This window comes from Rhagoletis pomonella, unplaced genomic scaffold (assembly GCF_013731165.1).
Source record: "Rhagoletis pomonella isolate Grant_MI unplaced genomic scaffold, Rhpom_1.0 Rhpom_scaffold_00003, whole genome shotgun sequence".
Taxonomy (NCBI): Eukaryota; Metazoa; Arthropoda; class Insecta; order Diptera; family Tephritidae; genus Rhagoletis; species Rhagoletis pomonella.
Genome location: NW_023458557.1, coordinates 42,290,330 through 42,308,692, shown reverse-complemented (window position 1 = coordinate 42,308,692; position 18,363 = coordinate 42,290,330). Strand labels below are relative to the sequence as shown.

Below are 18,363 nucleotides of genomic sequence, written 5' to 3'. Positions count from 1 at the left end.
AATCAGTTGTATGGGAGCTATATGTTATAGTGGTCCGATTCTTCCGGTTCCGACAAATGATTAATACATTATAAAAATACACCCACCTACCAAATTTTATCCGGATATCAAGAAAACTGAGAGACTAGATTGCATACAAACAGACGGACAGACGGACATGGCTAAATCGACTCAGCTCGACGTTCTGATCATATAAGTATAAATTTTAATGGGTCTATCTCTTTTTATTCTGGTACTTCCAAACATCGGACCAAAGTTATAATACCATTTCATGCTCATGAAAGGTATAAAAATAAGTGCACGTTTTTGGTGTGACCTCATAACTTGAGAACAGCTTCACCGAATTCAACCAAATTTATGTGGCATATTCGATTTATCATGCAGATGGTTTTTGCGAAGTTTTCCCGAATTCGGAAGAGGGGGCGTGGCACCACCCATACTAACTAAAATATAAAAATAAGTGAACGTTTTGTTGTGACGATATAACTTAAGAACGGCTTCACCGAATTCAACTAAATTTATGTGGCATATTCGGGCCATCATGCAGATATTTTATGTGGAGTTTGCCCAAATTTGGAAAAGGGGCGTGGCATATGTATGTACCTTATGTATACAGATAAGTACACGTTTTTGGTGTGAGCTTATAACTTCAGAACGGCTTCACCGAATTCAACCAAATTTATGTGGCATATTCGATTTATCATGCGGATGGTTTATGCGAAGTTTTCCCGAATTCGGAAGAGGGGGCGTGGCACCACCCATACTAACTAAAATATAAAAATAAGTGAACGTTTTTGGTGTGACAATATAACTTAATCCGACTAAACAGTTAATCGTAACCGCGATAAAAAAATTAATTTTTAATCATTAACTCTTAATTTGATCAAGTAGGTTTGGTGATTAATTAAGTTATGCTGGAATTTCCCTGTGCACACAAAGCAAGTTAATCTGGTATGGCTAAGTCGGGTTTCCTCATCAATCTAAGCAATTTGGTGTGCATTTTCATTAAGATATATACCAACAAACGTTTTACAAACTAGGTTTGTAAAAGTTCCCAGTTTATGTATTACTAATAACAATAATTATTATTTTTTTATGTTACGTGCTTTTTATAAGCGTAAAACAAAAAAAATTACTATAACTGGTGTTTGGTTTCAAGCTCGGACAACTAGACAAATTAATCAGATTTTAGTTTTAATTGGATTAATGTTTTAAATTAATTAAACGTAATCGCAGCCAGAGATTAACGATTAAAAAAATGTTATCATTAATCGTACAGTTGATTACGACTAATTAATTTTAATCGTCAAACGCGATTAACATTTTAATCGTTAATTTTTAATCGTTAATCAGATTAACAGTTTGCCAACACTGTGTGAAATCATGTTCATATTCACGGAGAAAAATGGACGTTTTTGGAAAAGAGGCGTAGCACCTCCCATACTGACTGAAAGTTTCATATTGCATATCTCTTCAAATGTTTGGGGTAAAGCACTCAAGCTTGGTATGGAAATACATATGTATGCATGTATGTATGTGAAACTAATACCATACTCATGGAGAAAAATGAGAATTATTGGAAAAGGTGGTGGCAACTCCCATGCAAATTGATTTTTCGATGCTGCATATCCCTGGAGCTGTTTATTGCAGAGGACTGGAACTTGGCACCGAGATGTGTATACAAAATTAATTCCATACTCATAGAGAAGAATTTGCGTTATTCGAAAAGGGGACATGGTTCCTGCCGTACAAATTTACTGTTTTATACTGCTTATCTCTAGAGGTGTTCATGGTGGAGTACTGGGACTTGGTACTGGGGTATGTAAAATCAATTCTAAATTCATGGAAGAAGATTAGGGTTATAAGAAAAACAGGCTTGGCACTTCCAGTACAAATTTACTTTTTCTTGCCACATATCCCTGGAGATGTTTGTGGAAGACAGAATACATTTCATTAAATGGAAAAGGGAGAGCCGGGTTCGACCTTATAATCTACAGCTCTCTTGAGGCATTTGCTACAGTAATTAGAAGTGGTATTTTATCAAGGCCAGGCCATATATTTCGTATGCCTAGCGCGCAGACGAGATTTTATAATTTCATACGGCCTAAATACCTTAACTCGCTTAAAAAATAACGAGCTATAACGAAATGGGCACAGAAATAAAATCTAACATCATTAAATTATTTTTCATATTTGTATAAAAGCGCGGGGTGAAACCCGCGGATATAAGCTAGTATATATATATAAACAAGAATTGCTCGTTTAATGTAATAAGATTTCCAGAAATACGAAAACTGTGATATTTTAGTAACTACTGAAGATAATTCACTCAAAATTTATATTTACAATAATTTTCAGACGAAAAATAAGAATATTATAAATTTTTGGAAAACGGGCTTAGCCACGCCCACTTACTTACATGTTTTGTTTTCACTATTACACTATTACACTATTACTTAAGTACCTAACCCGCTTAAGTTCCCAACATTTTTGGGCATTGTGAATTTTTTTAATGTATTCTGAAGGAAATCCCTCTTTTAAGTACCTCCCCGCTTATGTACCCCACCCGCCTAAGTCCTACATTTTTCGTACCCCATTTACCATTTTACCTATAATTTTCCCCTTTTAAGTGCTTTTCTTAACTTTCTTCAAACATTTACATATTTTGAAATTCAGTGGCAGCGCTACACATCTTCTCTTAAAAATCACAATCTCACATTCTTAAAAATCAACGCTAATTTTTAGCCACTTGAACCTTGCGCATTATTACACTAAATGGGCTACAAAACTGTATACTCATAAAAAAATTTAACACTACTGAAAAACCAGTTTGAAGTGCTCTGAAAAATTTTGATTTTGGTCCAAAATGATATGCCCTGTTTGTATGTATGTAAAAATATGTATAATCAATGACTTTTTAATTTAATTCTTGTGAAAATGACATGGCGTTGCGTTATCTGTTTTTTTAATAAAGTTTTCCTTTAAGTGTAAATAATGCTAAGATCTTGGTTTTAAATTAAGTATACTTCATTAAACGTTCATATTTTATTCAAGGACTTATTTATGTAAGTTAACAAGAAGATGTAACTACATCACAAACTATGTTTGCTTAAGTACCCGCATCGAGGTACTTAAGCGGGTTCTTTTAAGTACCCAACCCGGTTAAGTACCTCAAAAAGCTGCCATTTTTCGTGAGGTACATAAGCGGGTTTTACTGTACTCTTTGCCAGTGCACACTTCATTTTGCTTTGTAATGTCTCAATAATTGTTTGAAACCATGCAGAAATATAAACGCACAAATATTATAATTGTTATTTGGTTTTTCGTACATATGCTCACAATCCCAGCCTAACCTAATATTCGTCGAATCTATTTTTCTCAGAGATTGGCAAACGATGCTGATTTTGTGACTTTAAAAGCTCCCCTACAAGAACAGTGACTATCATTTGACAAATCATTTGAGTAGCAAGACTGATAGAGATTTTTGTCACTGGCTACCTACAAGTTTCTATCAAATTCTAAAGGGCAGTGTGAAAAATCTGATGGAAACTTTTGTGTACGTGTGATGCTTTTGCCTTTGCCTTTGAGTTCGGCCTTCAAATTTTAATCATCAGTGATGTAAATCTTCGACAATTATGAGTGATCAACCTTGATAGAAATATAAGTTAGTAATGTGCAATAAAATTTGATGTAATAACCGATCAATCATGACATATCAAGTCTGTCATGTTTTCATATCATTGTTGATTACTCACAGTTGATGTAAAAATTCGTCTAGTCTGATCTCTCTCCCACGATATAGAAATCTATCATTAATGACACATGTAATACTTGTTTTTTCTTTTATTTTCATAAAATCTTATGAACTAATAATTGATCGTCAAAAATTAGAAGCTAAGTACATTACATCAAATTAGAAGCTAAATACATTACCTTAAGCACAGTACATTAAACATTAATAAGGGAGGAAATGTGGCCAAAAATTAAGCAAAATAAGGCGTTTCTATTATTTTTGCCACCAACGTACATATGTACATACTTAAATCTAATATCCTAATATTATACATTACATTGAGCTCAATTGCCTTCCTGATTTCTTTTCGAACTCAACAGAACCTTTCTTTTTAAATGCACCTAAGTGGATTGAAATAGATTATCAAAAAATTTGTATTGTTAAAAGATATGTACATATGTATACGGTAGTGGCCACATAATTAGTGATAATATTTATTTATACGTTTTGACCATTTATTTAAGAACTTGCGTCGATTTTTGAGAATTTTTGACAAAGTATGTTAAAAAGGTTTATATATAGGTATATAGTTATAAATAAATAACGAAAAAATAAATGGTCAGAACTTGTTGTGTCCCTAATATGTGTACATATTACCTCGTAGGATTGTGTCAACCAGTATAAGTTTGTTTAGTGGTTTTCTCTCCCATCTGCCGTCACAGTTAAGCCGCAGCAATGCCTCGTTTGAAAATGAATGTTTAATACCGCTGGCTACGTCCTCAGACACAGCTTTTATTTTTGATATATGTAATTGACCTTTGAAAACTTTATGTACAGCAATTAGAACGTGAAATATGTATTCCATAGTATAATTCATTATCATGGCTTGTGCATACTCTGGATCTTTTAATTTTGTTTCTATTAAATCCACAGCGCAATAGGACTGCAGTGGTAGAGAACTGGCGATGCGATGCAATTTTTTAGTATTGGATTTAAATCCGTTTTTCTTGCTCATGGCGGTATTAAAAGCTCTTTTATTCATTTTAAATGAAATATTTTATAAAACTTATCTTTATTTTTCCACAGCACTTTAAGTTTTGAGCATCTTTTCGTTTTGCGTCTTTCTTTTTTCGGTTGATGTGTGCATTTGAACTTCTTCAGTACCAAGTACTTTATAATACGGTTTTATTTATTACGTTTATATATAAAAAGAATGTCATACCACAATCAAAACTTTTATTTTTATTTACTTTTGCTATGAGCGGGGTCGAATAATGATAAAATTAAAATTAAACTAATTAAGTTCAAAATTATATCCAAGTACTTCAGTACTCGACATTATTTGGCAGGTACAACTACTTTTGTTGAGCACAAAATGCAACCCTGGTGAATCTTGTGGTTACTATGGCAACCAACTACCGTTACTTCTATCAGTATTGACACTCATTTGATCGATCAAATGACAGTCATTCCCTACAGAGCCAAACTGGCATATAAAATTTTGCATATGTGTTAGTTTTCGTTGTGAATGTGTTGGAGTTTCTATCAATCGCGTCTTGTAGGGTCAGTTATTCTAGACTTCACTTAATTTAACTTACCGTAAGAAATCATCAATGATTACTCAACACGTCAACTTAAGCCAAGAGCGGAAATATTTTGTTTTTATATTTTCTTTTTCAGCTGTTTAACAGTTCGCCGCCTTAAATGCCACATCAAAAAAATGCATGCAAACAAAAATGTTTGCTTTCATTAATTTTTAAGAAATAGAAAAACGAGAGTCAGGCAAGCCTGATTCTCTCACCGCTCTCAATTTCTATAAGAGCGTAACTTAAGAACCTAAAATCGACAGGTTCTTAGGTTTCTTACGGTAAGTTAAGCTTTAACTAACCGCCAACACAGTTTCTCATATAACAGGTTGGCCAAAATATTAAGTTAAGTTACGGAAATTAAGTCTAGACTAACTGAGCTTTAAGCCTGCTCACATTAAAAATGGGGGATGAACGAACACCAGAGCATAGCGTACAGTGCTTGCAAATACAGCTACCACAAGTGAACGCTACTTATAAAAGCTCAGTTAGTCTAGACTTAATTTCCTTAACTTAATTTAACTTAATATTTTGGCCAACCTGTTATATGAGAATCTGTGTTGGCGGTTAGTTAAAACCTAACTTAACCTAAGAAACTTAAGAACCTGTAGGTTTTAGATTCTTAAGTTACGGCCTTACATAAATTTAGAACGGTGAGAGAATCGGTTTTGCCATATGTTCATTTTTGTATTTCTTTACAATAAATTAACGCAAAACATTTTGTTTGCATGAATTTTTTTGATGTGGCATCCCTGGCGGCGAACTGCCAAACAGCTGAGAAGAAAAATATAAATCAAAACAAAACATTTGCAAATTCAAATTGTTGCGATAGATGACGAAAAACTGATTCAGCTCGTATCCACCAACAGGGAGCTTTTTGACAAATCCTGCGCTGGATATAAGTTGTTGGAGCGAAAAAATGATATATGGAGGCACATAGCAAAGGAGATGGACAGTATAGGTAAGTGGAACTGTGACGGATTGTAGGGCTTTGTGGTTATGGACTTTCTTTTGCAGATGAACAGTGTTCGCGAAGGTGGTTGGCATTGAGGGAAAGGTACGCCAGGGAGATACGACGACTCAATGCTCCATCTGGAAGTGGAGCATCGGCCGAAAAAGTTTGGCCATTAATGGACTCGCTACAGTTTTTAAAAAAGCATATAATTCCACGGAGGTAAGCGTTTTAAATATGGTATAAGATGGTAGTAAGATGCATATTTAATGCAAAAAATCATAATTGCAGGTGTAGAACGAGCAAAAACCTTATCGATTCCTTGCCGCCATCGCCGCAGGATCTTAGTCCATCGCCATCAATTTTGGAGCAAAGTGCGCAGCATTTATCATCATCACCTATTACGGTTCCAGAGTTGTGTCAAAGCGATTTATCGCCCTCCCCGTCAGGCTCCATGTCAGCAAATCGTAAGCGGGTAAAAAAAGAGGGGCAACGAACACGATATGGACAAGTTATTCTATGAGAGTGGAGATGTTCAAGCAGGCGTGCACAACTCCTGAAGCGGCAGGTGAAAACGACGTTGTTGATAACTTCACAAAGATGATGCAGGCATCAACCAAGCAGATGAGCGCTACAAAGCAAACCATTACTATGGAGCGCATAACGGCCGTTGTGATGGCGCTGCAGAGGGAGACGGAGCCATAATTCTTTTTAAGAATGTAATGTAATGCATGATAAAAACATTACAAGGTAAAATCATTGAGTGGCAGTCTGACTTTGCTAGCAATATAACTTTAAAATTCGAACTCAAGCTCACACACACATTCTCATTTTTAATCTCAAACAACAACAATTGTGAACAATTTAATTTACTTATTTTCAATTTTATATGATTTTAAAATGTTTGTAAACGTCAGAAACAAATTAATGATTTTACCTTCTAATGTTTTTAACAGTGGCGGACACAGGTAGGGGAAATTGGGGAAATTTTTTAATTCATGGAAAGTGTGTCAAATTTCACTTGAGTTTGAAATTTTAGCTGTGTGTTAAGCTCGATGTATTATGTTATTTAAGTAGGCCTATCAGTTTTTCGAATTCACTGAATTTTCAAAATGTTGAAATTATGCACTTAATTTTCAATTTTTACTTTTTTTGTTATTTTTTCAAATTTGTATTATTTTACCCAGTTGAAAGTCACAGCAAGTTTGAATATTTTTGCAGGTTCAGAAAACAACGAAAATTCCAAAATTTTGAATTTTATAATGTTATTATACTTCTTTAGATTTCTTATTTTTAGGATAATTTCCAAAATTTCAACAACTATCGAAATCCGGGAGATTCTAGAAATTTTGGTAAAATTTTCTATATTTTCCAAAATTTTGGGAATTTTATTTATCCTAAAATCCATCCTAAAACGTAAAAATGTTAAACATCATAAATTGTCGAAAAATTCTTATGTTCATGTACTTGTGTGTAAAAAATAGAAAATTCTTAGAATTCTAAGAGATTTTACCATTTTTGAAAAATTCCAGAATTGTTCCACTTTTCTGGACTTTTCAAAATTTGATATTATATAACAAAGTTTGAGAATTAAATTTTTTTGTTAATTTTGAAAACATCAACGTCCAAAAATTTGTTTAATCTTCAAGAATTACGAAAATTTTTTAAATTTTCAAAAACGACGAAATATTAAAATGTTTTCAACATTCGAAAACTTTTAATTTCGTTTGATCAATATTGTATATTCGACACTTTCACTTAAAAAAAAATTGTTAGTTTCTACAATTCTCAAAATTTTTGAAAAATAAAAAATTTCTAGAAATCTAGTATTCATCATTATATTGAATTATTGGGCCTTACTAAAATTTCTCAAATTAACAAAGTTTTGAAAGTTTAGAAAATTTTGGAATTCCACTCAAGTTATTAAAAAGGGGAAACTTCAAGAAATTAAAAACTAACAAAACTCTAAAAATTTTAAACTGCGGTGATTTTTAAATTTATGTACACGATGTATGTAAAAAAAATTCCCCCCCCCAGGAACTGCTGCTGGGTCCGCCCCTGAATATGTGTACATATTCTAGTAAAGTGGTCAGTATGTATACATATATGTATAATATGTACATCTATATATATAAAACAAAGTCGTGTTAGTTACACCATATATAACTCAAGAACGGCTGGACCGATTTTTATGATATATGTTTCTTGGATTTGTATACCATCCGAATAGCAGAATAACTATTAAAACAACAGCTAGGTGGCGCTGGAGTCGAGTAAAACCCGTATTTATGGTCCGATTCGCCTCATATTTGAGATGTGTATTGATAATAGGAAAAACAATACCACAGCAAAAAAAGCCGCCAGGTGGCGTAGGAGTCGAGTTATTACTAAAAATCGTGTTTATGGTCCGATTCGCCTCATATTCGAGATATGTATTGACAATAGGGAAAGCAATACCATTGCAAAAAAAGAGCCTCCAGGTGGCGTTGGAGTCGAGTTATTACTAAAAATCGGGTTTATGGTCCGATTATCCTCAGATTCAAAATATGTATTGATAACAGGAAAAATAATATGTATATCTAACTAAAAATCGTATTTATGCTCGAATTTATTTCATTATCGAAATATATGAATTCACATGCCGATGGTCGTCTGCAATAACGACGCAACTCAAAATTTAAGAAAATTAAATCCCCTATTAATTTTAACAGGCTCATGTCTCTAATCCTTGGCTAACCCATGTCTAATCCTAACTAAGTAAGTAGTGGAAGCGTTCATGGTAAAATTTTAGAACTTGGTACGAAAATATATCAAATCAGTCACATATTCATGGAGAGAAATTGGAGCTATTGGAAAAGGAGCGTGGCACCTCACACTGTATATCTCTGGAAATGTTCATGGTAGAGTACTGGAACTTGGTATGGAGGTACTATGTATATGAAATCAATCCCATACTCACGGAGAAAAGTAGGCTCTTTGAAAAGAGGGCATGGCAAAGTGACTTTTCCTTATCTTTGAATGTGTATATAATTCTTCTGTAGGTATGTTTGTGAGCGAAATCCGAAATGGCTGGAGGAATTTCAAAAAAGTTGTGTGTGTGTGTGTGTATTTGAGTGAGTCTCTGGATAGTTTAGTTTCACAATTTAACCCGCCAGTTGGCGCTGGAGTTGAGTTATTACTAAAAATCTTTTTTTAAGATCCGTTTTGACGAATATTCAAAACATGTATTGGAAACAGTAAAGGAAGTCCAATTGCAAAAAAGAGATGTGAGGTGATGCTGAGCTCGAGTTATTACTAAAAATCGACAAGTGAGAAAAGGTGCCGTGAATGTCAGACTAAATCGACCTGTTGCACCATTGAGTATATCGAACTCTCGTGTATTTAGGGATGCAAACGATGCATCGTTATTTTTGAAACATCGATAATATCGTTCGAAATTCGATGTTTACCATCGATGTTTACAATTTCCTAAAATCGATAAATATACGATATATCGATGCGAGTTTCAGCGATGTTTTAACATCGAATTATGCTCCTAAAATTTTTTGACTGGCCATGAATTTTAATATTTATTCTTTTAGAAGGAACATTCAGAAATTCTGAGTTTACTCTTATCTTTCGATATTAAAAATGCATACTTAGTCTTTAAAAAAGGACCGGGATCCCGTTGAAATTTCTACGAAATTGGGCCTTGGAACTTTAGACCCAGCCAACTTACGACGGCATGCATTTCTAATCTATTTATTGGGAAGGAATGGTAAATAAATAAAAGCAATAATTGAATTACAGAGAGTTGGAATTGAAAAGTATTAATTTTCCTATAAAATTTCGAAACATCGGAAACCATCGATATATCGATGTTTTTCTGGCGATGTATTTTAGCATCGATGTTCATTTTTCCGATGCATCGAAACATCGATGTTACTCCTCAAAACTTGAATCCCTACGTGTATTACGATTGGCCTAATGGATGTGATTTGCCAATATTATTATGCGTTAAAGCTTCATTCGGACATACCAGGGTTGATGTGTGCAGTGGTAAATCTCAAACCACTGCCTGTCGAAATACCTTAAAAGCCAGTTTAATAAAAGCAATTTAATGAAAATTTATTTTTTTAATTGAATTTAATATAGAACCTGACGGAAAAAAATATTATTCTTATTCTTTCTTTTCCGCTCTGTAACTTTTTAGTGAACAAATAAAAAAGTGGTGCACGAGGATCATAGTTCAATAGTATATTGTACAATAGAGCACACACGTGATTGGCTAAATTTTTAAATTGCAGACGGTGTGCTAATATAAAATATGCATTTTTACTTTGGTGCACGCATCGTAACCTTATAAATAAGTTGTTTGTTTTTAACTATCTTCTAATGAGAGCACATAGGCCTGCCACGTTTAGATTGATTCCTTTTATGCTCCAGAACACTATGCAAGTTGTCAGATAACAGTTTTAGGTACGCACCAGCCACAGTGTACTATAAAAGCCACGAGTATCAGAATTTCAAAAAAGGAGTCACGCCAATTTGACTCTTCATAACTTCTTTTCTATTGCAAGCACATAATTCTAACGGATTTTCTAGCAAATTTTTGCAACAACTTTTTGATTTAAAATTAGGGATGTGCCGGATAACCGGATTTCGGATACCAAGTAAAAAAGAGCTGGATTCGGATATCCGATCAGATATCCGGTAGATTGTGCTGTCCTTTATAAATTTCACAATATCTATTGCTGTATTAGTTTTTTTTTTTGTGTAGCGACCTACTTATGACCAGATTATCTGCTTTCACGTGCTGAACTACAGTACGTAATTAACAACACAAAATTTCTCCTCTGAGATCCAAGCTATAAAATAATCCTGTATTAAAAAGATAACTTCTCACTACGCAAACCTGATATAGCGATTAATTTTAGTAAATAGAGAACGTCAAAAATAAGAGGTAGAAAACAATTAACGCTGCTCAGCAAACACGCGTGGTTGGTGTATTTCTAACCGACTTCCAAAAAAGGAGGAGGTTATCAGTTCATCGGAATATTTATTTTTTTTTGTTTTTTTTTATGTATGTTACCGCATAACTTTGGAGCACGTCAACCGATTTCGATAACTCTTTTTGCATCGGAAAAGTAGTGTCTCAGAGGTGGCCCCGTACTAACATCCGAACAGTGGATCATGATATATATATATATATGTATATATATATTTTTTTATATGAGAATTGAAGTCGGTTTTTTTTTTGCTAAAAATTACTTGTTTTATTTCTTCTGCTCCTTGAAAGTATTTTTGCATTTTTCATTTATTTTATCAGTTTAATTTAATACAATTTTTCAAACAGGTGGAAACCCTCATTAAATATATTCCCGCCAATAAACTTTCCTAAACCTATTCAGGTGGATACCCATATATCAATATTCAACTTACCTTATCAATTAAATTAAATTAAAATTTTCATACAAGTGGCAACCTTCAACAAAAATATTTTCGGCCGTGGGCCTTCTTAAACGTCTTTCTTTTGACAGCCATATTGCCATATTTACTTTATCTTGTTAATTTCCATAACAACAATTTTCGAAGAAGCGCCAACTCTCTAATTTTTTTCTTTCTATATTTTAAGTTAGACTTCTAGCAATACACAAATGAAACTGCATTCAATTCCATGCATTAGTTTTCGAGTGATGCGCGTACAAATATACAGAGAGAAATATAAACAGACAGACAGACACAAATTCTAAACACTGTTGATTTGGCTTCTGTTGCTCTAATATTAGTTTTTCTTTAATATCTATAATGTTCAGACATCAGCCTGTTACAATTTTATTATATGTCTGTATAGACTAGAAAATACACGGCGAGATTCACTGCGCCTTAAAAGTATTTTTGTGCTGTTTGATACCCAAATTGCAATATTTCATTTTTTTATCAATTTAATTGAATACAATTTTTCAAGCATATTTTCGGCAGTAAACTTTCCTAAACCTCTTCAGTTTGATAACCATATTGTGGTATTCAATTTTTCTTAACAAGTAATCAACAGCTGGCAACCTTCAACAAAAATATTTTCGGCTGTAAGCCTTTTTAAACCTTTTTCTGTTGACAGCCGTTTTGCATATTTATTTTATCTTATCAATTTACTAAAACTGCAACTTTCAAACAGGTGGCAACTATATAATTTTTTTCTTCCTATAATTTAAGTTAGACAAATAGCAATACATCAGTGAAAATCGCATTCAATTACATGCGATAGTCTTCGAGTGATGCGCGTACGGACAAACAGACAGACAGACACACAAAAATTCTAAAATTGTTCATTTTGCTTCTGTTGCTCTAATAAAGACCCCCATATTCATTTTGCTTTAATATCTGTAATGTACAGACATCGGCCTGTTACAATTTTATTAAACATATGTATAGATGTGATGAAAATCTAACTATTTATAGTAGCGTTCTTGTACGCGATAGTTCGTACCAGTTTGTACTAACTATCACGTTTTGGTGTTCTTGTATCCAAAAAACTTGTAAGAAAGGGGAAATTGAGAGCGCAAAGTGACATTTCTTTTTGAGGAGAAGTGGCTAGTTTTTACTGGATTTTACTGGATAAATTTTTGCTAGTAAGAACTTGCAAGCGAGAAAAACAGCTGATCGCATGTTGCTGGGTGGAATTGAAACTAATAAAAGAAATGTTTATGAGGTTTTTATAGTTGAAATTGAAAAAATAAACCCATTTAAATATAATATACATTGTTTTATTAGCAACTAGCTGCGAATAAACAACAAATTAATCAGCTGTTCGTAAAACTTGCAAATTATTACTGGTTTTGCGTTCTTGTACTTTTGTGCTATGAGTGCGAATTCTCAGAAATTCAGTTACTGAGGAGTTACTGGCAAGTTACTGGATAATTTGTAAAGGAACACAACTTAATATGCATGCTTATACCATGTTCGGACTGCCATCGAAAACATGTTTTCGTTGCTGAAACTGGTTTTCGAAACTAAAACTTGTGTTTTCGTCCATGTAAAATCTTTCAAACGAAAACTAGTTTTCGCTGAAAACTGCTTGAAAACTCACATTCCACTCATTCCAATTGGTATCCTCACTAGTTTTTTAGATATATTTATCGAAGTAGAAGTCATATTTTATCATATCTAATATGCTAGTTGGGATTTATTGCAAATTGGCTGCCCAAATTAAAATATAAAGCTTGCTAATGATAAGAAAATGAAAGAAAAAGATTTTGGTTTTGTTTTTTCGTAGTAAAACTGTAAACAAAGGATGAAAGAAATGTCAACGAAAACACTAACAGCCGGTGCGAACAGCTTAAAGCCCACAATCTTAAAACTCGTCTTCAAAGTGTTTTCGTCCCGTAATGCTTCATTGTTGCAATATTTTGTGACCCACGTTTCAAAACTCGTTTTTTCATATCAATGGCCCGTATTCATAGTCAAATTAAAGTCGGCTCTAAATAAGTTTGAGCATGCTTAATGTATGTATACTTTATCTTAGTCATAGTCGAGTTAGAGCCGGCTTTTTCGCTTAGAGTCTGCTTTAAAGTTAGAGCAACGAAAAGCTATAACTAAACCATTTAGCAAACTGTCAAAATACTGATAAATTTACATTTCGTCGCTCAAAAGTTGTGTTTTTTCGGAAAAAAAGTTAATTTAATGAGAAAATGAACCATTTTGATAATATTGAAAGGGATTTCAGCATCATTGATGAGGCTACATTACTTAGGCGACCAAAGATTTACAGCGTGGCGACGAATAATTGTTGTTTGAGAAACAAAAGGGTCCTTTATAGATTTTGCGAAAAAAGTATTTTATTGTTAATTTTTCACAGATTTTACTTTAGTTGTATTAGTTAGTTTTTAAATTTTAATCATTATCTACATTTGCCAGCAGTGTAAACTTTGAGAGGAAAGTTCATTTGGCACGCAAGTCTTTTTCAGATGTATTTTTTCTTAGGCTTTGTATAAAAAAGTACAAAAAAGAAAAAAAGTGTATAAGGTTGGTCGAATGAATGGACGTCCTAGTCTCCAGTTCCGAGTCTATTCGATTTTTGAGTATGAGACCTTATGTTGGACAGAAGGGGGAGTATAAGGGATTCAAAATGGAGAAAATTAGCCTATGGTTACAGAAGATATGGAATAAATTAACTGACGAGGACCTGCGTGCCAAATGAACTTTTCTCTCAAAGTTTACACTGCTGGCAAATGTGAATAAGGATTAAAATTTAAAAACTAATTAATACAACTAAAGTAAAATCTGTGGAAAATTAACCAAAAAATACCTTTTTCGCAAAATCTATAAAGGACTCTTTTATTTCTCAAAAAAACATGGGTAACAGTTATTCGTCGCCACGCTGTATAAAAACAGAGTATATCCGTTTGAATTAGACTACAGCGAAATCTATTCTCGGTATCGGTTCGACAAAGCCACTGTGGAATTCATTATTCGAGATTTAAATATGGAGAAATAATAGAGGTCTCCCGGTAACGGTGAGTACACACGTACTCTGTACTCTTAAATTTCTGGGAAGAAATGTTCATTAAAGTGACGTTCGTATGTTAAAAGAGTGTAATTAAAATTTCGAAATAAAATTTCATGAATATTACTGTATTATAACTGATCTGCACGGTTTATCCCAGAATACTGTTGGAGGGATAATGAATGAAATAAGTAGAAGGATTGCAATGTTGCTGCCGTGCTTTGTTCGATTCCCAAGTAGAAATGAAATGAGCGAGGTAAAAAACTAATTTTACCGACTAGCTCAGTTTCCTGCCGTGATCGGAGCCATCGACTGCACCCGCGTGCGAATTAAATATCCTTCAAAAAATGTGCGACCAACTTTGGCTGGTTATTTTCTGAGTAGGAGGGGGTACTATTCTCTAAATGTTCAGGTAACTAACCATAAAGACCATAATGTTATAAGCAAATGCGACAATAACGTACACACATTTCGTAGATTATTTGTGATGCAGATTGCAAGATTCTTTACATCGTTGCAAGGTTACGTGGCTCCAGATGTGACGCTCGAATTTGGAACAACTGCTAGCTAAAAACTCGTTTGTTGGAAAGCAAATCTGAATATAACGGTGTACTAGTCCAGTTAGAAATCCGTCCACAGCAAAGAAGAAAGGTAGAATTTATAAAAAGGATTACTGAAATATTGAATTTTCTAATGATTCATTTTAGATATAATAGGAGCCACATTGCTACACGTTCCTGAATGGACAGATGTAACCTAAGTTTCGTTCAATTGTCGAGAGGTTGAGGGTTGACCTAGATCCAGCTAAAAATGTAGTTGTCGCTGTTTCTGTGCTTCATAATAATGCCAAAGAACGAAATTTCTCATGTGAGTCCTATACTTTGAATTAAAACCTGCAAAATTAACTACATTAAAAATATTACCCAAGTATCAATTGCAGAAAGCGGAGACACCCTAGAAATCACTTCAAATTCAGGAAGAGCATACAGAACTGCATTTATCAATAAATATTTCCGACTACTATTTTACTAATTTAAATTGAAACCCAAAAATCCTTCATATTTATATGTTTATTTCAAATTTAAATGAACATGCTCATTATGTACTTCATATCAAACTCGCGAGTAGTGTATACATTTTCAAATGCATAAAAAAAATTAAATTCAGTGTTTCCTTACTTCATAAAAACTACAGCTATGTAAAAAATAGCCTTTTTAAACTTCAGGTACGGCATCACAAAAATTGGTTTAGATAAGATAACTACTTCATTACACTTAAAGAATGTACACGAAAAAAACTGGTCGCACATAACCAAGCATAGCTCGGTTAATCATAACATTAAAATAAAAATCGGTAGACACTTAAAAAGCTGGAAGCATTTTCCACCTTACTGAATCATTTCTTTTTAGTAACAAAAATCAGTGTAGAAACGAGGACCAAGAAAGGAATCGATCGCGAGTTAATATTGCGCAAGAAGCTGGAAAATCCCAGCATGTTCCATAACGACATCGCAAAAAAGCTAAAATTTCCACAGTCTACCGTTACTTATGTGCTTAAAAAATACAATGAATGTTTATCTTTAAAAACGAACCCTGGTAGTGGCAGAAAAAAAAGGATTTTCTTGCGAAATTAAGGCAAAGGAAGTGTCATCTGCTTTTAAGAAAAATCCTGGACTTTCGGTAAGAGATGTCGGCAAAAAATTAAACATGTCGTCTTCGTATTTATATACAAAAAGTATGCAAAACAGCAGGACTACGTTCTTACAAAGTGAATGTAGCACCTAATCGCAACGGTAAGCAAAATTTGTTGGCGAAACAACGTGCTCGGAAATTGTACGACAGTCTCATACAAAAATTTGGCTGTATTGTTATGGATGACGAATCGTACGTAAAAGCCGATTTTAAACAAGTCCGGGGCCGCGAATTTCACACTGCAAATAAAAGAGGCAATGTTGCAGATAAATATAAAAACAAAAAGTTTGACAAATTTCCCAAAAAGTTTCTCATTTGGCAGGCAATTTGCCAATGCGGCTTCAAAAGTGATCCTTTTGTAAGCACTGGTACAATTAACCAAGAAATTTATGTTAAGGAGTGTCTGCAAAAGCGACTTTTACCTCTTATACGGCTTCATAAAGATCCAGTGCTTTTTTGTCCTGATCTCGCGATATGTCATTACGGAAAAATGGCTTTAGGATGGTAACATAGAAACAAAGTGTATTTTGTAGCAAAAGAGGTGAATCCACCTAATTGTCCAGAGCATCGGCCGATCGAAACCTACTGGGCCGTTATGAAATCCAAACTTCTTAAGACCCACAAAGCTGTAAAAAACGCACAACAATTCAAAAATAAATGGCAGCTGGTTTCCAAGGAAATCACTGAAACTTCTGTGCAAGTGTTAATGAAGGACATAAAGCCAAAATTGCGATCGTTTGCTTATTACAAGGAGAATTAACTCTTTTTTTTACGAATTTCAATAAAACTAAGTTTAGATGTAAATATATGTAAATATCGTTGAATTCCATTAATATATTTATGTTTTAGAACGTTTTAACTGTGACCAGTTTTTTTCGTGTACATTCTTTATTTGTGAATTTAGTGATAATAAAAAATATAAATAAACAAAGCAAATAAACCTCTTATACCTTCTTCATTTTTTACCTGCGTCCAATAAATTTGGTATGGTTGAAATCAGCGTAAAAAGTTCTATCAATCCACAATTTTGGCTTTTTATAGGGACCTTTTCGCAATTCTAGACTTGTTCCAGAAAATTACGCAAACGAAGGTGATGCCAACATATATTTATGTAGTATGAAGAAGTTTAGGTTTTACTACTAATATAACTAGAAACTGTGGAGTGAGCAACATTCTGCACTAGTAAAGGAGCCGATTTTATATGAAAGCGAGAAGATTGTTTTATTACAAAACCTTTCTATTATTGAATCGTAGAATAAACCTGAAAATTCAATACAATTCTTCTGACACTAAAGAATTAGGAAAGTGCTATATTAGTAATGCAGATAGTTTTTTTTTATTTGGGAAACTTATGTATATGAACCTGAAGAATTCTTTCAATTCAAAAACTTGTTTGCTTTACTTTTCTGGATCTAATGAAGAATCAGAATGAATATCCTTATGATCGAACAATGCGTGTTCTCTCCATTCGTTACCGAGATTTTGCAAGTTCAAAATAAGTTGAAAATGTAACAATGGAATGAAAAAATTATCGATCACATTTTGAATATATAGCAGCAAATGCAGATATGCTTAAGAGCGAAAAATACCACATAAGCTGCTTAAAAAACCAAGCGAAATATTCCTTTCCTTAAAGCTATTTATGTTGTGTATGGCGGTGTTTGAAGATTTGACCAGCCGTTTGAGGGAAATGTGAACAAAAATCAAAATTTTTTGATGTTCTGGCCGCCATGTTGACGTTTGATCAAACTGCTTATGTTGGGTCTGATAGAATCGCCTCATTCGCAACGGAATTTTTACAAAATGAGGACGCAAGAGAGTTAAATCGAAGAAAATCAAACCATTTTATATTGTGAACCGGAAGAAAACTATAATTCTTTGCTTGAACGAGTCATGTTTGCATGGTGTATGGCGAAATG

At 33.6% G+C, this 18,363-nt stretch overlaps 2 protein-coding genes across 2 annotated transcripts in view; one reads left to right on the top strand and one right to left on the bottom strand.

Moving 5' to 3' along the window:
- The window catches only part of LOC118735219, a 167,680-nt gene that overhangs the window by 131,799 nt on the left and 17,518 nt on the right, over nt 1–18,363 (bottom strand). The window lies entirely within an intron of this gene.
- On the top strand, nt 6,147–6,898 carry LOC118735220. Its single transcript, XM_036464872.1, has 3 exons — nt 6,147–6,280; nt 6,337–6,493; nt 6,563–6,898. Exons 1-3 carry the CDS (start codon nt 6,268–6,270, stop codon nt 6,792–6,794), a joined length of 402 nt encoding a protein of 133 aa, XP_036320765.1. The 5' UTR covers nt 6,147–6,267; the 3' UTR covers nt 6,795–6,898.